The sequence below is a fragment of the Bactrocera dorsalis genome, chromosome 3, assembly GCF_023373825.1.
Source record: "Bactrocera dorsalis isolate Fly_Bdor chromosome 3, ASM2337382v1, whole genome shotgun sequence".
NCBI lineage: Eukaryota > Metazoa > Arthropoda > Insecta > Diptera > Tephritidae > Bactrocera > Bactrocera dorsalis.
The window spans coordinates 80,960,067-80,982,251 of record NC_064305.1 but is presented as its reverse complement, the minus strand read 5'-3'; the positions used below and the strand labels follow the sequence as shown (position 1 = coordinate 80,982,251).

The window sequence follows — 22,185 nt, the reverse complement described above, 5'->3', positions numbered from 1 at the left end:
GATATTGGTGGCCAATTGACCGGCGCAACACGTGAAATTATCTGTTCTCTCATCTCTTGCAACTTTTCAAGATCCCATAAATTAAAGCGATGTCGCTTGTGAAGAGCGAGCGGCAACAGTTCTTGTAAAATGCGTCAAGTCGTTGTATACGTCAGTCCGAGTATTCAATAATGAGTGCTGGGTCTCAAGATGGGGGATAGTGTTTCGAATAGCACACTCAGTAGGCCGATTATGTTGACCATAAGTTGAGCGAAGCGCGCTTGTTAAGGCGTAAGTCCTTCCATGATGCTATGCCAAATAATACCGAACAAAAGTATCATGACAGCGTGACATGTTTCACGCGTGATCCGTCAAAAAAGGATTTTGAAAAGCACCTCTACTTGGATCACCCGTTAACTGTCGCTATTGATATAATGCATATAATAAAACTTAGACGCTTAGTATATCTGATCAAAAATGAACCGGGCTGGTTCATACCCAACTTCAGGCTTCTCATACAAAATTGGTTTCTACAAAAAAAAGTGAGGGAGGAAGAAAAGTGCATCTTCTCAATGCATATGCATGCAAATATTTGTTTACATATACACGTACATACAAACATAGACATACATGTGTATACTTAAATCTGCATTCTAAAAATGTAATTGGAACTTCAAACACAAAAAAATTACATATACGAGTATATGTATGTAATTTATCAAGCTCAGTTTATTTACGTACTACCAAAATAATAGTGCATAATTCAACTACCCCACAACCTAATCGAAATGTAAACAAATCACCCCCCTCACCGTTTACCATAACACCTCAAACATGAAGTAGCAACGATAGCGACAGTGACAACAAGTCGGTGTAATCAATGCACGCCATCACCAAGAGCACCGTTCAAAATAATAAATAACAACTGGGCCACCCTCACTCTGAGGCAGAGTATTTTATCCGCCCACGTCCCTAGCGCTTGCTTCCTTCTAGTTTGTATGAGCGGCACAAGGAGTTAGAGCCCGCAAGCACTTTGTAACTCCAGTAGCTGACCAAGAGTGTTGTAGTGCGGAAGCAAATTGTATATCTAAATCGTTTGCTATATCACTCAAAACTAAAAGTCAAAATCAAAACTGAAAATTGGCCTCATATGAAAAATTAAATGTTAAAAATTTTGATTTTAATGCAAAATTTCGCTTTTGTGTATTCGTTAAAAAATTTCTGTCAAAATTTTATAAGAGGCGATGGCCGAACTGCTATCGCGCGAAAAGGAATTCATTAAATTGAATCAAGAGTTGGACCAGCTAAACGTCACATCATTGGATCAACAACTACAACAGCATCAACAACAATTGCCGCATCAACATCCCAATTGTAATAGTGTGGGGAATAGTGGCAGTAGCGGTAGTGCCGCTGGTGCGAACACTGGGAACGCCATCTATAGCGGCACTTCCAAATCAACGACTAACAAGACTGATCAACGATATTTCACCTATACAAAGTCCAAGGGCGCAAGCACTTTGCTCAAAAAGCGTCTCAACAATGTTACGACGGGTGGTGGGTTAAATGCCAATGGCGCTGGTGATGGTGCCTCCGATGTGCTCTCGGATTTACCCACCGAACGTAACCATACACATCGTACACATACGGCACGTAAATCGATGCAACAATCATCTACCTCCAATACGCCCAGCATACGTCCGGATGGTGATAATGTTTTAACAGCACACTCAGAGACGCCGAAAACCAATCGGACGAGCAGTACATTGCATAGGAAGCAAATTAAGAGCCCGGAAAGTGGCACACGGCCGTATGGACGTTCGAGTAATTGTAGTTCAAGGATCAAAGAGACCGCTTTCACGGTTAAATATCGCAATCCGAAATTTGTACAGAGTCCCTCTTTGGAGGTGCTGATACGTGATGAGAGCGCATCGATGCGTGCGAAGGCCAGCGGGGAAATTGACGATGGTTACTCATCGCGACGTTCTCTTGAAACAGGCAGAAAGCATATTAGCCCCGATGGACTCATTAAGTATGCTGTGACGCATACGCAAACTTTATGCAAATAACTTATTATAATTTTCTTTATTTGTTTACACAGATTTCTCAAATCTAAAATAGCCATACTCGAAGAGGATCACGAACGCATTTCACAAGAGATGACACAACAAAAGGAGCTGCTCGAAAAGACATTGGAACGCAACAAGAAGATCGAACAGCAACGCGATCAGGCTTTTGCCAAACACAATGCAATTGCTGAACAATTGAGCAAGACTGAAACACAACTGGAGGAAGTGAATAGACGTATGAAGGAGCGCAACATCGAACAGGGTGGTCAGCAGAAGGAGCTCGAGACAGCACGTCGTGAGCTGAAAATGTTGTCTCAAACTAACACCAATCTCGAGAAGCGTTTGTATCGTGCCAATGAAGAGTTGGAGAATACGAAGAGCGCATTGGCGTTGCTAAAGAATGCCGAACGTGAACTTAAAGAGTCGATGCGTGTCGATGGCGAGACCAAGGATAAACAGATTAAAAGCTTGAAGAAGCAACGTGCTGACCTACTCAACGCTTACAAGAAACAACTATTTATTATCGACAATCTCAAGCGACAGAATATTTGTATGGAACAATCGAAGATGATTAGTTTCGGTGAAAAAGAATTCGCAAAAGTACTCGAGTGGAACACGAAGTTATAGGTGGTGTATAAATGATATTTGTGATAAATGTATCATTTCATTCATGTTATATGCCTAATTAATCAACTTCTTGTATGTCCATGCATTGACATTAACCTGCTAAGTCCAACGGTATCTAGTCCTTCCACATGCGTGTGAACATTTTAAAGAGATAATTTCAATATAATATATGGGTCTGAACCATTATTGTGGTATTTATGAGTAAGTAATACTTATTAATAAAGATTGCATTGCTAAAATGCTATTCGCTTTATAAATATCGAAAATGGAGTGTTTTAATGGCCCGTGGTTGTTTCTGCATTCCTACCTTCACTGGTTGGTGATGAACAGTTCTCCTCTAAGTCGACAGTACAGATCCCCAAGTTTTTATCATTGCGACATGACTCTCACAATTTGGATTTTATTTGTTTTTCATCGTGATCCTGATTGTCGTCTGTGAGCCGGTACTTATCGAAGTTGGTTCGGTTTGTTAAGCAGACTACTCTGAACTTGTGTTTCACATGTATGTTGTCGTTTGCTGTGAGAGTTTGCAATGCATTTATTAGAAATAATATTCAGGAGCGGGAACATTTGTATTAGCCCCACATCTAGAGCAAGATAGTCTGTTTTATACACATTCGACTTCTTCATCTGTACGGCAACGAACTTTAGAGCCAGATTACTGCGTCAAGATAAGAATTATTATGAGATGACTCTTTTCCTTTCTACACAGATATATAAGTAGGCATTCTACTCAATGAACCCAATGGTAGGGGAATCTGAAACTGTTTGAAAATTTTAATAAAATACCTTCTAGTGGCTTAGACACCGCCACCGCATCTCGAGGTATGGCAATGTGGTGCCATCCAAACGAAGTTAATTGGTCTTCCTCTTCATCTGCTTCCCCCGGCGGGTACTGCGTGGAATACTTTCAGAGGTGGAGTGTTTTCGTCATGACACGACATGACCTAGCCAGCATAGCCTTTGGCCTCAACAACCGCGCCGTTAGTTATGCTTTCTCAAGGATGTATAAAGAAGCGAAGCAAATGCGTCTGGTAATGAACGTGGGCAAAACGAAATATTTTCTGTCATTAAACAAACAGTCGTCGCACTTTCGTCTAGGCTCTCACCTCATTGATGAGAGCCATAAATTTGAAGTCGTAGATAATTTCGTCTATCTTGGAACCAGTATTAACAGCAACAATAATGTCAGCATCGAAATCCAACGTAGAATAACTCTTTATAACCGGTGCTACATCGGACTCAGGAGGGAATTGAGAAGTAAAGTCGTCTTTCGACGAACAAAAACCAAACTCTATAAGTCACTCATTAATTCCCATTCTGCTGTATGGTGCGGAGGCATGGACGAAGGCAACTTGAGATAATTTGGTCTTGCAAGTTTTCTAGAGAAAAATTCTGCGTAAGATTTATGGCCCTTTGCGCATTGGGAACGGCGAATGCCGCAGTCGATGGAAAGATGTGCTGTACGAGATATACGAAAGCATATGGTAAAATATTATATATTTGACTGTGTGTGGGATAACTCGCATATCAAATGTGTGGGCGCTACATCTAATCACATTTCTCTGTCTGTTACCTTACTTGTCGTATTTATCTTTTTGCAACTTTACCCTCAACATATGGAAATGCTAATTTGTCAGCACACACACGAGTTGTTTTATTGAATTATTCGCTTTGAATTTGGCATAAATCTTTCAGAATTAAATGGAGAGATGTTGAAAAATGCGTCATAGATTGTAAGTGACTGAAAATGTGAATGATTCATAGCTTTATAAGTACGTCAGTGGTTCTCTATAATAAGTAAAATTTTAATCGAACATATGAATGAAATTTCTATATTTTGCAGTTTTATGTGCCTTAGACATATGATTAACGGTTCTTATTTTGAAAAGAGTGCGTTGTCCTATAGATTTGTACATTTTTGCAGCACTTTTGACATATTTATACATGTGTATAAGTACATATGTATGTAAATTCTGGTTAAAGTCGCTTGGAAATGTGAATAGTAACCGATGAAACAATATTTCTCACGACATTGAACGGTATTTGCAGAAATATTCCACTTTCCTTTCAAGTTAATGGGAAAATAATAAAAATAAATAAGTAATAAATCAGTTCTTTAATCGATATTCAATCATCATTAATGTTTTTGTATATAAATATTGGGTAGTCGAAAAAGACTTTTCGTATTTTGTCGATAGATGTCGTTGCAGTCGCATATCTCTAGTGCTAGCAATCACATTGGGTCATACCATACAATGTTGGAAAGGTGAGACTTTAAGCTACTTTTAACAAAATAAAAATCGGAGAAGTTGAAAAAGGGTTACAGCTGTTCAAAAATTAGTGAAAATAATGTAGAAATTCGCTATATTTTGAAATTATTGTGTAATAAATATAGTTTAATAAAACTAAAAAACACGCTTTTAAAGCATATCAAACTAAAAAGTGAAAAAAAAAAATTTTTGTATAAACTAACAATAATAATGAAGGAAAAATTCCTGCATTATTGTGAGAAAAGCGTGGCATGCTCGATATATGTCATATGTCACAAAGCACCCCACGCTTTTCTCACAATAATACAGGAATTTTTCCTTCATTATTATTGTTAGTTTATACAAAAAATTATTTTTCACTTTTTAGTTTGATATGCTTTAAAAGCGTGTTTTTTAGTTTTATTAAACTATATCTATTTTTAATTTTTTAGTTTGATGTGAGAAACCCCAAAATTTGTTAAAATATGAACTATGACATGTAGTATTGGTTAAGTAAATCGATACTTAGGCAGCATTTAATATCTACTCGTAACCTTTCATTGACTAATTGTTACATTATTTGCGACCGAGTTCTATTGACGACTTTACGAATTATTACTTCTTAATCGAATCATTTCTTCTAAAGCTTCACTGTTACATGGGGTTTTACCTGTCAACTTTGAACAGTCCAGTTCTTCAATTCGAATACAGTCCAAAGATCTACAACGACTAAGTGCTACATAAGCTTGTCCAGCAGCAAACAGTCGAGAGCCCAGATAAATTACTTCATGTTCTACTGTACAACCTAGCATTTCATGAACGGTCGACGCCCAAATCAGTATGCTATTTAAATGTCACTAAAACTAGTTTTATATAGATGTTGCATACTTTTAAGCGCATCTTTTTGGTGAGCTGCTTAAACTTACTATCGCCTTCCTACAGTGTCGCTCAAATATTCTACGTTTCAGTACCACTTAAAAAAGTTACAAACATACATACATACATACATACAAACATAAATACATACATACATACATACATACAAGTGAAGCTAATAAAAGCGTATTAAAAAAAGGTGAAAAATGCCACGCAAGCCACGCTCACTTCTGTTCTGGAAATTGCGATTTGAAAGAAGCACCTCGCTCTGGTCAACCTATCGTTGAAAAAGTCGATGAAATTGTGGAAAAGATTGACCAGGTCACATAAGCAGCCATGACATCGCTAAGGAACTTAACATTCATCATCAAACAGTTTTGAATCATTTAAAAAGGGCTGGCTAAAAAAAGAAGCTCGATGTTTGGATACCACATGAATTGTCTGTGAAAAATTTAATGGACCGAATTAACATCTGCGATTCTTTGCTGAAACGAAATGAAATCGAACCATTTTTGAAGCAAATGGTAATAGGAAACGAAAAGTGGGTCAAATACGACAATAGTGTGTGAAAAAGATCATGGTCCAAGCGTGGTGAAGCTTAACAAATGGTCGCAAAGCTCGAAAGGTTATGCTGAGTGTTTGGTGAGATTGGAAAGGAGTCATCCACTATGAGCTGCTCTAGCCTGGTCGAACGGTTGATTCTACATTTTACTGTCAGCAACTGATGGGATTGAAGCAAACAATCGAAAAAACGGCCAGAACTGATCAACAGAAAGAAAGGGCTTCGTCTTCCATCAGGACAATGCTAGACCACACACATCGTTGTTAACTCGGCAAAAACTGGGAAAGCTTCACTGGGAAGTTTTGATGCATCCATCATATAGCCATGGCCATGCACCATCCGACTACCATTTGTTTCGGTCAATGCGGAACTCCCTCAATGAAGTAAAGTTGGTTTCAAGAGAAGCCTGTGAAAATTACTTGTCGCAGTTTTTCGCCGAGAAACCAGAAAAGTTTTACACTGATGATGATATTGTATTATATGGAAATTTTGTTTTTACTATGTACATTAGTGCGGAAGCCAAACAAAAAAACCAAAAAATCGCATATGCGGGAAATGTTCTACTATAACTGGTTTCAAAAGTTTATTTTTCGGGATTATAAGTATTTATTTTTCAGTTTTCCAGACATCCGAATGAATTTGTATTTTCTATAGGAGTTGGAGCTTAAAAGTTGCATTTATTTCTAGATATTCAAACTTCCAGGTGGTTTTATACCGCATATATCGGCCAATATGAGAGAGCGTGTTTTTCCTATAACGGACTTTGTGCTTAAAATGAATAAAATGGGGTGAAAACTCGCTATAAACCCCATATAACTAACACCGAAGGTACTGCCCTGGCTTTAATCCTTGCAAGTCGCAACGGTATGAAATGGTCGATTACAACCGAGCTTTGCCTTCCCTTACTTGTTTTGTTTTTTACTTTTAATGATACTGAAGGAAGTTCTGCTATCTATTCTGCCGAAAGTGAGGCTATGGAAACATATATCCCAAAGTTATGATATTACAGATATATTTTCTTCGAATACAGATATACAGATTCCTTCACATTTGCAAGGCTTGACTACATATTTATGGTGCCAGGAATGGGCAGCTAAAATCGTTGATTGAATTTCAAATTTTTCTGCATTCGGACGAAGGAATCCTACGACACATGACAAAATAAATGCGTTGCCGACACTAACAAACAAGGCAACTAGTGTTAATAATAATTACACCAAACATGTTTTGTTTAACACAGCTTCGGCTGGCATCTAACCCATAATTTTTCCCCATACAGTAATCAGATAACAAAACTGCGAGAAATAAGAAAAGGGTGGAACTACAAGAAAATATTATGACAGCTCTAATTTTCCAAGTAAACTCAAACTAATTACGTGCACATAAGCACATACATGGGTCGTTTACGTATCTTCATCAATGTCCATTGCGCGCATACGCCTGAACACATATTCACACGCACACACAATGTGTTCTTCACACGGCTACACAGAGCTCCACATGCCTTATATCCGCATTTACGCATAGCTGGCAGCCGCTTAGAGCCGATCGACCATCATCCTACTGTCAGTCCATTGGCCATGCCTGCGTTATTACATCGGTCCGTTGATTGGACCACCGTCCTTCATTGCTGCCACTGCAACAGGTACACACGGCCGGGCCGTTACGGCTGCCAAACGCTTCACTTAGCCCAGCCCGGCTGCAAGTATTATTGGCTGCAACGGATGCTGCAGGTTGCACTGCCGTTGCCATTGTCGTGCCAGGCAGCCTACTTGCTTACACACATACATATGTAGCTATGAGCAGACAGGCCGGCCACTGATTTGTGCCGATGTGCGAATGCTTGGCGTTGGCTATTGACTTTGACGTTTCTATTTTTAAACGTGAGACAATAAATATTCTGTGTAAAATTTATGCGCTCGATGCATGTGAGCAGGGATTTAAAGAAATAACCATTACTGCCAAGTATTTACATCTTTCTTATTTACAGTACGATAGATTCTTCTTCTTCTTCACTGGCGTAGACACCGCTTACGCTTACGATAGATTGGCTGAGCAAAATGCTATCTGTAAGCCATTGTGGAGTTATGTTAAATAATAGACAGCTATGACACAAACACTTATGACTGATGAATGAACGGCAATGGCAACGGCAGAGGCATTGTGTGGCAGTTGGCAGACACCACTAAATGCTGGCATCACATGAATAACTTAATCCTTTTTTACTTCGTTTATTGAGCGCAAATAATTAAAATCGCCTTGGCTTTTGTTGTTGGGTTGTTGGCTGTTGATCAAGTCAAGCTGACAGGAGTTAACAATCCATGGCTCATTCGACAGTGTAAATCTTATTTCAGAAGCGCGTGGGTTTTTGCTCCGTTGTCGATATGTCCTTTTCATAGCCGCGTCGGCGCAGTAGCCACTACTGACACCCACATACGCTTACATTGCTATATGTATTACTTAAAAGATTAGTTTGAAATAATTATTACAATTTTTTTAAGTGATCGAGAACGAATACCTCACAAATGCACTTTTTACAGGTGCCTCAAAAAAAAAACTGAGTCAAAATTTTACCCATTTTTTCGCTTTTAGTTTTTCAATTTTTATACCCAGTGTACAGCAAATATGCCATTTTGTAAAAAGCAGAAGGAAACGTCGGATACCCATTAAAGTATATACATACGTATGTATATAAACGACTAGTGTGACGACTTGAATCAATTTAGCCATGTCCATCTGTTCGTTTGTTCGTCGTAAATACGCAAATCAGTCCTTCAGTTTTTGAGATATCGATATGAATTTTTTCACACCCTTTTCTCCGTAAAAAGCTGTTCATTAGTTGCAAACGCTGACATCATATTCCACTATAGCATAGCTGATATACAAAGTGATCGATCATAATCAAGTTCTTATATGGTAAGCTTTTTTATTTGACAAGATATCTTCGCAAAATTTGGCATAGCCTATTATCCAGCAGCTTTGCAAACTCCTATCGAATTTTCAGATCGGACCACTATATCATATAGCTGGCATACAAATAGACCAATAAGATAAAGAACATTTTGTACCCTGTCTTGCTATATAAAATGCACCTGGGAAGGGTATTATATCTTCGGTACAACCGAGGTTAACGTTTTGTCTTATTTTTATTAAGTAAGAATCCGCATTTTAAGTTATTGAAAATAGACATTCGTAAGATCAGATCTAGATCTAGATGAATGAACGTAAATTTCGTCGGCTCACTTAGGTTCAAATTTTTTTTGGTTGGTGGTTTGTAAAAACTCAAACCAAAAACTAGGGAAAGTCTGATTGAAATTTTATAAACCTTTACATAGACAATTTTTTTAGATACGGGGGCCTGATAACTATTTAGCCTCGCCTAGTAGTTCCTTATCACACTTAGTCTTGGTAGTTTCGTTTTGACCGCTTGTGGAAGCGGAATCGTTCTCGGATTTGTGGAAAGTGGAAAGCTGGATTTTGGAATAGCGCGCTTCGACCTCTTCAACTGATAAAAATATTAAAGAAGTGAAGGATATCATCAAGAAAGTGTTAGAGAGATGACAAGAGTGCTCGATATATCTCGCTAGTCCGTTCGAATAATTTTACTGGATGTCTTGGGTATGAAAGGCGTTTTTGATCGACTCGTCTCGATAAAGTTGAATTATTTTCAAGAAGAGTACCGTAAACAGATGACTGTGGACATGCTTACTCGAGCGAAGAGCATTATAACTTCCGATGAAACATGGGTTAGAGTTTGACATGAAAAGAAATCAACAATCATCGGGATCGCCGATACCAAACAAAAAAACCACGCCGTTGAAAAGTCAAGGAGTTACTCATTGTTTTTTTCGATATTCTTGGTTTGGGTCATAATGAATTTATTCCGAAGGAACAGACAATAAGAAGTTCTATTTGTCCGTATTGAAGCGTTTGCGTGAGAGCATTCTTCGAAAACGGCTGGAATTGTGGAAGATTTACACGATGTTTATACGCCATCGAGCCACGATTGTGACCGAATTTAAAGCCAAAAAGGAATGAATGCTATCAACCACCGTATTTACCAGATTTGAATTCATGTGAATTTTTCTTGTTCCCCAAACTGAAATTGCTGCTACATGGAACCCGTTTTAGACAACATTCGCTGAAAGAGCTGAAGGCCATCCCAAAGAGTTCTTATGAAAAGCGTTTCGAGGATTGAAAAAATCGTTGGCCTAATTATATTACGTTTGGTGGGAATTGCCTTGAAGACGACAAAATAAATATTGATGAAAAACTGTACGTGTACTTTTTATTACAATGTATATATAAAATTGCCTCTGATAACGCTCGATAGTTCAATTTTTGTTTTTGGACTTAAAATCCTGCAGTGAAATCAAAGAGCGGTTGGACCATAAACTCTTCCTTTACGATGACGACCGTCAAAAATTGGTTTAACGACTGACCACGTGATCGTGCTACCAGATTCACCGAATTCGCGATGTTAAGAACCCGAGCAAATGTCCTTATTTTCGAACTTGAAAAAGTCATTCGCCGGGAAAATATTTGGGTTTAGCACACCACCAGAAATTGTAATTTAAAAGTATTATAAAGTGAGATAAAAATCGGCATTTTTCCAATATTTTCGTTTTACTTCTGTAAGCTAATTACTTATCGTTCTCGGATTAAATATCAACTCGCTGTTATAAAAAGTGATTGTGTAAGTGATTTTGAAATCTTGAATATAAGTACAGTACGAGGTGTGTTCAAAAAGTATCGCGAATCGTAACTGACAGTTTTCTTCGATTGCAGGGGCGTGGTGCATCATGAGTTCTTGCCACAGGGAAGAACGGTCAATAAGGAATATTATCTGCAAGTTATGCGCAATTTGCGCGAAGCAAATCCCCAGAAACGCCCGGATTTGAGGAAGAACAAAAATTGGCTTTTGCACCACGATAACACCCCTGCTCACACATCGTTGCTTGTGCGCGACTCTTTGGCCATAAACAACACACTAATGATGCCGCAGCCACCGTATTCCCCAGATCTGGCCCCCTGTGACTTTTTCTTGTTCCCTAAACTGAAGAGGCCCATGAAAAGACGACGTTACGCTTCTCTTGACGAGATAAAGACGACATGGAAGGAGGAGCTGAAGAAGATAATAAAATGATTTTTTGAAGTGCTTCGAAGATTGGAAAAACCGTTGGCACAAGTGCATAATATCTCTTTGTTTCTGTTTGAACACACCTCGTATATCTAGCACACATATATGCAATGGAGGTAATCTTATATCCAAATTTTAAAGAATCAATGTGCCAGATATTTTATTATATTATATAAGCTCAAATGCAACAGTAAATACGAATAGAGCGCGTGAAAACGGCGAAACAAGAAGACGACACGCATGATTGCAGTATAAATATGCAAAAGCGCCCACACAAGCACGTACATAAGTCTGCTCGAATATACATACATACACACGTGTAAGTGCCATTGAAGAGCAGCAGCAGTAGCAGCATAGTTATGGCGGTAGCGGACACGGACGCGGACGCAGACGGAATTAATGCAAATTAAATGCCACCCATTCATTCAAGTCGAGCGCTCGCTCGCTCAATGACAAAATAAAAGCAAAAACCGAGAAAAACATGGCTTAAACAACGCTAAGCGGCATTAAGTAGCTTTGGGCGTTTTGAATGCTGGGCGCCTTCGCTGTTGCTTTGCTTTGGTTCTGCTTCGACTCGTAGCGATTATTTGCGACAGCGGTCTCGTCATTTTCGTCGTCGTTGTTGTCTGTCCACTGCTGTTTACTACTTCACCGCCTTTTTCTATTTTTACATAACATGTCAACTTGTTCGATTCTTTATCCGTAATTTCCAAGGTATTCTAGTTCAGCCCCCATAGAAGAAACGTACCCAAAACCAAAAACAACAACATGATGATATTGTAAACTTAAGTATAATGCCTCTTTGCTTTTGTGAGTAGGCTGTCGAGTTATTTTGTTATCTACTTTTTTTTTTGATAACCAAGCGTTACATGTTGTGCTGAGGGTATTATGATTTTGTACACTTAATGAGCTTTTTGAAAGCGTGAGAGAATTGGGTTTGATGTGGATTTGTGTCAATATGTATGGAGGCAATTTAGTTAGATATGTGGGCTGTGATTTTGATTATATTAGGTTCTGTATATGAAGGCATATAAGAAATCGAAATTTCAACTCAATTGTTCATGTTTTGTATAAACGTCAATCTTCCGAAGAGTTGTGAAAGTTCACGCTCTTCTAACAGAATAAAGCCTTATAATCTGTAACACGGTCTATACTTATGATGACACAACAGATTAATTTTTAGGAACGCGAAAAGGGCAAAACCGTTCCTGGGCTTCGAAGGTAAAATGCGTATGGGCGGATAGAGAAGATTCTCACCGGGAAACTTATAGTTTTCGAGATATTTGCGTTTAAAGTTGAAAATTCCAACGATTTAAAGTTATTTGAGATAATTCAATTCGCAATGTATGGGATCATAAAAAATCATCGCTTCCATTAGAACTTGAATTTTTCTTACCAGCTTTGCTTTTAAACCTTTTCTCGATTTATTGTTTACTAAGTATACGCAGCTTAACTGAGCAGATCGTTTTAAGTTTGCAACTACGTGGACATACACATATACGAAGGTAGTAAAAATCAATTATTGATTGTACTTACGATTGTGGATACATATATGTAGATATTGAGAGCTCGTTCTAAGTCTCTCAGAGACGACAAATATTTATACAAGTGGAGTCTAAGAAAAATGCGATCTGTTTTGCACATAAAGAGTTACAAATTTGGGACTCTTGCCAATTAATTGAAATAAGAAGACCTTTCGCTCACCAATGAGTATGTGGAGATTTCTTTGCTTGGAATGAGCGTGGGCACATTGATAAATGAATTGAAACTCGCCCGGCGAGGTGTTATATCATTTTTTGTGTGCAAATATAATGCTTTTGGCTCTCACATAATAATATTTTCCGTGCAAATATAAGCTCTCACATATATGTGAGTGCTTGGGTGTGTTAGTAGTGAGTGTATTTGCATTTAGTTAAAGTCTAGTTTTTTAGAGCAACTTAAACGAACGTCTACGTCGAAAGTATGATTCAGTCTTACTATGGTTTTACAATTTTATAACTTAGCTGAGAGCTACTTTGTAGATATTAACTCTCAGTTACTTTGCAAAATATGTGAGGGCATTCGCGAGAACATGGGTATTTGAATGCTTACATGGGTAGAGAGAATGTTTGAAGGACGAAATGTGTATGATAATGAAATTTATGAAAATTAATTGCGACTATTATTTTTGATATATACATATACATATATATAGGTATATATATTTATTTTATTCCTACCACTGAAGTATTTTATAAAATGGAATTCAAAAAAAATTGATTCCAAGTTATATTTCCATTGCTTTAATTTTATTTTATGGGGTAAACTTCTTGCGTGTTCCACATGCGGTACTCAAAAATAATTCAATTTTAACCAACCTTTTGGTCGTTTTTGGCCTGGAAATTTATCAAAAACTGGATAGAAAAAACTGGTCAAAAGACAGACATCCATGATCCCGAACTGGTCCAAAATCCAAGAAAGGATATAGGACGTATAACTGCAGTATACTGTGTTGATTACATGGATTTAAATCATATTATTATACTAAATAGCTAAGTTTAGAAGAATTATCATCAATCAATTGTCAAGGTCAAATACTGCGCAGAAAATTTGTGACCAATTTGGTTTCACTTTTAACTGTACACTAATAATAGAAAATAGCTGCGTAAATTGACGTTGAGTATACCAAAAGCTTCGGCAGGGTCGTTAAGCACCTTTTCGAGCCATTCTATTTCAAACGACATTTCAGATAAGGCGACTCCCTTTTGGTTTGACTTCTTCAATCTTCTCTTGGATAAAATAATTCGAGCTGCAGAACTTACTCGAACAGATACCATCTTCAAACAAACAATGTTGACAGTCATAACATCAAAGTCGTAGATGATTTCGTTTATCTTGGAACCAGTATTAACACCAACAACAACGTCAGTCTCGTAATCCAACGCAGAATAACTCTTGCTAACAGGTGCTACTTCGGACTGAGTAAGCAATTGAGAAGTAAAGTCCTCCTTCGACCAACGAAGACTAAATTCTACAAGTCACTCACCATACCCATCCGGCTATATAGTACAGAAGCATGGACGATTTATGATCCTTTGCTTATTGGCAACAGCGGACCACAGTCGATGTAGCGCTGAGCTGTAAGAATTAAGAGACACCGGCAACGCTGGTGTGGTCATGTCGTTCGAATGGATGAAAAACCTTCAGCTCTGAGAGTATTCGACGCAGAATCCGTCAGGGGAAGCAGAGCAAAAGAAGCTCCACTTCGTTGAAAAGACCAGGTGGAGAAGGACCTGGCTCCGCTTGGAATCTCCAAGTGGCTATAACCGCGTAAGCGGTGTCTACGTCAATAAAGAAGAGGATGCAGGAGTACAGAGTGATTTTATACATGATCTTAAGAATCTTAAGAAAATTGAATAAAGTCGAATCAGCAGGATTTAGAGGAGATTTAGTTGATGATGACGCAATGGTATAGCATTACCTTTTTGAAAACCCATTCAGCGAAATAGAGGAAATATTAATAGCCGTCATCCAATATAATAAATATTGTGAATGACTGGGGTGACATTCGGGCGCATAAGCATGACTTAAGTCGCTCGCGATTAATCATATAAATATATAACCAATATATTTTTGGAGAAATATAATTATTAGCATGAAAAAAATATTTTTTGAAATTTTATGTTATTTATATTTTCATTTTCTTTGTAACAAATAACGCCTAGTAAATCGAATGGTGTTAAACTATTTTACCCGCAATGCCCGTTTTAATTTGAATTTTATTATAATTAAGGAAGTGAAAAAATTATATAGAAATAGAATGCCACGAATTCACAAAAGGTATACACATCCCTATACTACACACACATACATACATACAATGCATAACTTCCTGAACTGAATTTTCAGAAAAATGTACGTAAGCAAATTAAGATTCTTAGAACGTTCTGACCAGCATACTTAGAAAGATTGCAACACACATTAAATAAAACGAAATCAAACCAACCATAACGACCAAATAAAAAACCTAAAGCAAGAACTTAGCCAAGCGCTAAAAACGCTTGTATAAGGTGTATATTATGTATTATATATATATATATGTATATGTATTTGTAGGTATGCCCAAGTCTGTAAATAAATGAGCAAAGACGTTTATTGTTGTGCTGAAGATGATGTGATGGTGGCCCAGGCGTAACGCATCCGCGCCGCCGGTCGACGCAAACAAATCGTCGCCCAGTCGGCGGCCAAAAGTTGTTAACTTGCCAAAGGCCGAAACGGAAGAAAAAGAGGGAAAAGAAGAAAATTCGCGCAACCCACCAACGACGCACAGATCAACAAAGCATGACGAGGAAAGAGGGAAGTAGGTGTTGCATGTGTGTGTGGCTGAGCGTTTGTCTACTTAACACTTAACGCGTCGAAAAAAAACCCAAGAAATGAATAATAAAAAATGAGCAAATAAAAGCTAAAGGCAAAAATCAATTGACTTTGCTCATTAACAAAGGCAAGAGAGCAATATCAGCAAATACAGCAGACAAGACAACAAATATGAAGCGCTTAAAGTGCCAAAGCCAAAGCCGAAGCAAGAGAAAAACACAAAAAACGAAAAGCAGTTAGTCTGAAGAGAGCTGCCACTTATGGATGCCAACGGAGAAGAATTGTGAGTAATAAGCCAAAGTTGGCGGAAACTTAAACTTTTTTTATTTGTGTTTTTATAAGCGTCTCCACTCAGCTTTTGCGAATTCTCTGAAACTTGGCACGACCGGTTTAAGCCTTGCGACTATGCAAGCACATATACACGAACACTTTGAATGGCAAGAAAATCGCCTGAGTTTGAGCCAGCTGTTTTATTATTTCGCTATTTTTTGCTGAGTGCTGAGCAGCTTTATAGGCATTACGCTGAGCGCTAAGCATACTGACTTGCTTTGGAGAATTTCGATCTTCATGTGTGTGTGTGTATGAATTGTTTGTTTGCTTGCCTTTTAACTTATTGGCTTCTCAGCGACGCTGTGGCATTGGCTATCAACTTGCTCGTCGGCTTGCGATTCAGCTAGCCAGCTGTCTTACAGCTACCACTTCCAATTCGACAGTCTTAGCCTGGTCGGTGTGACGAGTACAACACAAACGCTTTGAGGTACGGAACGCGTGCGTACGTTATCGTCGGACGTCGGTTAAAAAAGTTTTTGTACTTTGCTTTGCTTGGAGTTTTGAGTGTGCGCGTATTTAGTGGTCTTGTACGAGTGTGTGTATGTTTGTGTGTGCATGTGCGTGAACACGAGTCGAAGACGAGTATACGAGCCAGCCTAAAATTGCGGAATGGTATGTAAACGAATAGGCAACGCAACGAGTGATAATATTTTTCAATTCAAAAATAAGCAGTCAAAATAGTTTTCTAAAGAAATTTAAATGTAAGAAATTGAAATACGTTGAAAAATGATTGTAAAACGGTTTGTGACCAAGCATGGAATGTGAATTCTTAGTGCAATCGTGTTGGCATTGTACTAAGTTGCGGCTAAAGTGTAGTGGTGCGCGTCGTCGCATATATATTTGATAAATCACAGTTGGTAATAATTTTTGTAAGCATCACGCGCGCACGACAGGAAGTCTCACAAATGCGTGCAAAGACTTGTTGAAGTTCGAAAATCATTATTATTGCCGTTTATGAATGCGTGCGCATAGATTTTGTGGCGTGTTTAGTGTTTTGCGGCTACATTAAGATTAGTGACTGCATGGCTATTCATGTTATTGTTGTTGTTGTCGCCCTTGTGCGCCCATAGCGCTGGTATATGAATACATGAAATGCATGGAATTGCGCTATTTCATGGTGCATGTCTTTCCAGCAAACACGCTGTGCCTGTGTTTCAGCTTGCATGCTTAGTTAAGAGTTAATTCGAAATAATTTATTTTATTATTTCATTTGTTGTTGTTATTTTTGTTGCATTGCCATCATTAGCGATGGATGATGTCAGCAATATGTGTGTCAAGTGTGCAGCAAATACGGAAAAAAACAACATTTTTAGCAGTCTTTCATCGCCCGTCAGTCGTTGTACAAAAGACTTGAGCAACGAACCCGTTTCAAAACTCTTTGCAACTGCGCTGTGCACAAGTCTGAATAAAAAGCTGTTGCCAGCAAAATGAAATTGCGCATATTTTGCAGAAAATTTTCAACTGACAACAAGTGTTACTAATTACTTACAAAAGCTGTTATGCTGCGTATCTCAAATATTCAGCGTAAATAAATAAACAAAATTAATTTCACAAAGTAACATAGACAACAACACAAAAGTGTAGCAGTTTGTGTATTTGATTTCATAACATTTACGCTCACCACTTGCGGCATGCAATTGTGCGGCGCTCTTGACCAAATCCATAGCCATAATAACAATAATAATAATAACAGCAATAAGAAAAGCCAACAAATGTGGTGCTAAAAGCAGCAATAATAACAACAGTAACACGCAGACAGCCTGCGTTGAACAATCGGCCGCCGCAAGCGTTGAGTGAATGAAGCGACGGCTCAACCTCAATAAGATGCTGAAATTTATGCAAAAAGAAGAAAAAATAATAACAACCACAACAACAACAAGACATAATAAAATGAATTAATAAATAAAAGCACCCACAAAAGTTGAAGTTGAGAGTTGTCATACAAAACATACGCGTAAAGGAATATTTGAAAAAAATTGAGTTGAACCGAAGTAAATGGGTTACAAAGTTTTGTATGCAAAGAAATTACGTTTGTTTTTAAGTGTGGATTTGTAAACACATACATGTGTATAGTGTGAGAAAAGTTGTCAAAAAAGTGTAGAGAGAGTAGTGGATTTACAAACGAATAAAATACAAATTAGCAGAAATAAGCGAAGAAACGCAAAAGAGACACAAACATTTTACTGAACATCCAGAAAATAAATTTTGGTTCAGTGAAATTTCTGATTATAAAAATTTACAAAAAAAAATAAATAATATAAAAATAACACTACGAAATATTTCAACTTTTCTTATCTAAATTTAATATTTCACCAAGCGATTCGAAACTCAAATCAAATATTTTTCTACTTCTAAAATTTGGGAAATATTTTAAAAATCGCTTTTATCAAAAAAATTTTTCCTCTTCTAAAATTTAGAAAATATTTAAAATAATTTTTTCCAAAAATATTTTTTCAAAAAATTTTCAAAAAATTTTTTCAAAAATATTTTTCCACTTTTGAAATTTTGAAAATGTTTTAAATATTTTTTTTTTCCAAAAAGCGTTTTCGATTTCTGAAGTTTATTAACTATGCATATTAGATAATTTTTTCCAAAACTATTTTTCTAATTTCGAAATTTTTAAAATGTTTTAAATAAAATTTTCAAACATATTTTTATACTTTCGAAATTTACAATGAACAAATTTTGTTAATTTTTTTGAAGTTAGGACAATAATAAAATAATGAAATGAATATTCCACTCTCTATTTAGTTAATTTGCTGTATCCATTAATTATTAATTCGTGATTTGGCTGATATATTATGCAATTAAAAATGCAATAATATTTAAAAAGCAGTTAAGTCCGACACATAAGTGAGGAGTGAAAAATACACATAAATTATTTTACGAAGTATAAATTTTGACAGTACCGCTAAAAAGTATATTTCCTTATAGAGCTTTTGGCAGCACATTAAAGAAAAGCACTTAAGTCGCCACACTAACGCCCGACAAGGAAGTGTAAAAGCAGAAATGTCGAAATAAATAAAAAAATACAAAAACAATGAAAAACACGCAACAATTGCAACAACATTATTAACTGCAATAAAATTCAAAAACTACAAAATTTATTTGTATTTGGCAAAAATTTAAATTAGATTACGCAAAAATCAAACAGCCCGAATAGCAAAAGGAGCGGCTATTAAATATTGGATCCGCACAATATATTTTTGGCAAAATAAAATAAAAAATATAAAAAACACAGAAGTTACAAAATTCAACGGGCTACGAGTCAAACGAACACAGACTGGTAAGTTTATGTAATAAATTTAAACGAATTGACATTAATTTGCCATTGCATACATATACATATGTATATCTTTTAAAGTTTTTAAATGCTTTGCCTACAATTTCATTAGGCAATTCGCTTGAGGCTGTCAACTTTCAAGCATTTCTGATGATTCCGCTATTTTGATGACCTGAACGGGAATTATTAAGTTTGGCACAAAGTTTGTAATGTCCAGAAAGTATATAAAGTATATAAAGGGTGATTTTTTAAGAGCTTGATAACTTTTTAAAAAAAAAAAACGCATAAAATTTGCAAAATCTCATCGGTTCTTTGTTTGAAACGTTAGATTGGTTCATGACATTTACTTTTTGAAGATAATTTCATTTAAATGTTGACCGCGGCTGCGTCTTAGGTGGTCCATTCGGAAAGTCCAATTTTGGGCAACTTTTTCGAGCATTTCGGCCGGAATAGCCCGAATTTCTTCGGAAATGTTGTCTTCCAAAGCTGGAATAGTTGCTGGCTTATTTCTGTAGACTTTAGACTTGACGTAGCCCCACAAAAAATAGTCTAAAGGCGTTAAATCGCATGATCTTGGTGGCCAACTTACGGGTCCATTTCTTGAGATGAATTGTTGTCCGAAGTTTTCCCTCAAAATGGCCATAGAATCGCGAGCTGTGTGGCATGTAGCGCCATCTTGTTGAAACCACATGTCAACCAAGTTCAGTTCTTCCATTTTTGGCAACAAAAAGTTTGTTAGCATCGAACGATAGCGATCGCCATTCACCGTAACGTTGCGTCCAACAGCATCTTTGAAAAAATACGGTCCAATGATTCCACCAGCGTACAAACCACACCAAACAGTGCATTTTTCGGGATGCATGGGCAGTTCTTGAACGGCTTCTGGTTGCTCTTCACCCCAAATGCGGCAATTTTGCTTATTTACGTAGCCATTCAACCAGAAATGAGCCTCATCGCTGAACAAAATTTGTCGGACGTAAAGCGCGAAACACATTTCGAACCGAACACTGATTTTGGTAATAAAATTCAATGATTTGCAAGCGTTGCTCGTTAGTAAGTCTATTCATGATGAAATGTCAAAGCATACTGAGCATCTTTCTCTTTGACACCATGTCTGAAATCCCACGTGATCTGTCAAATACTAATGCATGAAAATCCTAACCTCAAAAAAATCACCCGTTATATAATTGATCCTCATGACGCGCTGAGTCGTTTTAGTCATGTTCATCCGTCTGTATTTTGACAAACCTAGTTCCTTAGGCATGTTATTTTTTCTCCTCTAAAAGCTGATAATTTGTCGGAACTGCCAATATCGGACGACTATAGGATATATCTGTCATACAAACTGAGCGATCAAACTTAAGTCCTTGTATGAAAAACTTTTTTATTTGAGAAGATATTATCACGAAATTTGGCATAGATTATTTATCTAAGATTCGTTACAATCTTTGAAGAAATTGTTCATATCAGAGAACTATAGCATATAGCTACCATACAAATTGATCGATCAAACTTAAGTCCTTGTATGAAAAACTTTTTTATTTGACAAGATATTTTCACGAAATTTGGCATGTATTATTAAACAAGATATGGCCACCTTCTCTGAAAGAATTGTTCATATCGGGCAACTATAGCATATAGCTACCATACAAACTGATCGATAAAAATAAACCATAGTTCTTTTAATAACCTTTTAGGCACAAAAAATCCATCAGTAGAGGGTATTCTAACATCGGCGTAGTCAAAGTTGACGTTTTTTCTTATTCATATAATTTTTTATAACTTTGCGACGACAACTCATTTGTCACTGTGCCTCTTAATAGCTCTAGGCAGTTATTTCTATATATATATTTGTAGACACACATGTAAATCTATATGCCAGTGCACTTTGTAAACCACCTTACAAAGCACAAATACAGTTTGCCTGTCGTTGGTTTATCAGTCAATGTTAAATGTCACTCACGCCTACAAGCCGATGATGTTATTGCCTTTGCTAAGCGTTTGACTGCAAAAAAGACGAGCTAAAAGGCAACTTGTCAGTATTATTAATTAATTTTTGCGTTAAACAGCCAGTGATTGTAAGCAATACAAGTCACTCAGCAATAATTTAGTGTTACTAGCATGTTGATGATATGTGGGAGTATGAGTTCAATGAAGTTCGTCGCTTAAGTCTTTTGCAAATACAAGCACCAAAGAACCATGTTGCGTGAATATATGAACAAAACATATAAAAAACGTTGTTAGTGCACAATTATATTGAAAAACAACAATAAAAATTATTTTAAATACCAACTAAAAGCATTCTCTCAGCTGCTATCAATCAAAAGAACTCCCGCTGTGCCCCACAAATTGCATGAAAACGCGCAGCCGGTAGCGTATCAATTAACTAAGAAGCTTAAAAGATGCTGTAATTAGTAAATCTACAAGTTGACGTGTACAAAGCACATGCACGTAAACATATATAGATATATATAAGTAGTGTATAAAAGCTCTCTTGTAGTGATACATGTCTATGAGTTTGTTCTTCAGAATTTAGCGCACAATGATTTAATGCAGAACGCGCTGTTAAATTAATGAAAAAATGCTATTCCATTCTCTTATTCGCCTACGAGTTACTGTAAAATGTATATATGTTCTCGTACTTCATGGCTTTATGCATTTATATATATTGTTCTTAAGCATATTTGGCATACGCAATAAAATATTTTCAACGT

The 22,185-nt window shown here is 37.0% G+C and overlaps 1 protein-coding gene and 1 long non-coding RNA gene across 3 annotated transcripts in view; both read left to right on the top strand.

The window, feature by feature from the left end:
- The first annotated feature begins 1,056 nt into the window (after positions 1 to 1,056).
- On the top strand, positions 1,057 to 2,941 carry LOC105229983 (testis-expressed protein 9). Its single transcript, XM_011210519.3, has 2 exons — positions 1,057 to 2,011; positions 2,081 to 2,941. The coding sequence occupies exons 1-2, from the start codon at positions 1,224 to 1,226 to the stop codon at positions 2,673 to 2,675; spliced, it is 1,383 nt and encodes a 460-aa protein (XP_011208821.2). The 5' UTR covers positions 1,057 to 1,223; the 3' UTR covers positions 2,676 to 2,941.
- Positions 2,942 to 16,563: 13,622 nt separating this feature from the next.
- LOC105229982 (uncharacterized) overlaps positions 16,564 to 22,185 on the top strand; it is an 88,334-nt gene continuing 82,712 nt past the window's right edge. Inside the window, exons 1-2 of one of the 2 annotated variants that reach the window (XR_007422338.1) lie at positions 16,564 to 16,800; positions 19,123 to 19,474. This is a non-coding gene — a long non-coding RNA (uncharacterized LOC105229982). The remainder of the gene's footprint in view (positions 16,801 to 19,122; positions 19,475 to 22,185) is intronic. The other variant, XR_007422339.1, reaches the window with a different exon arrangement.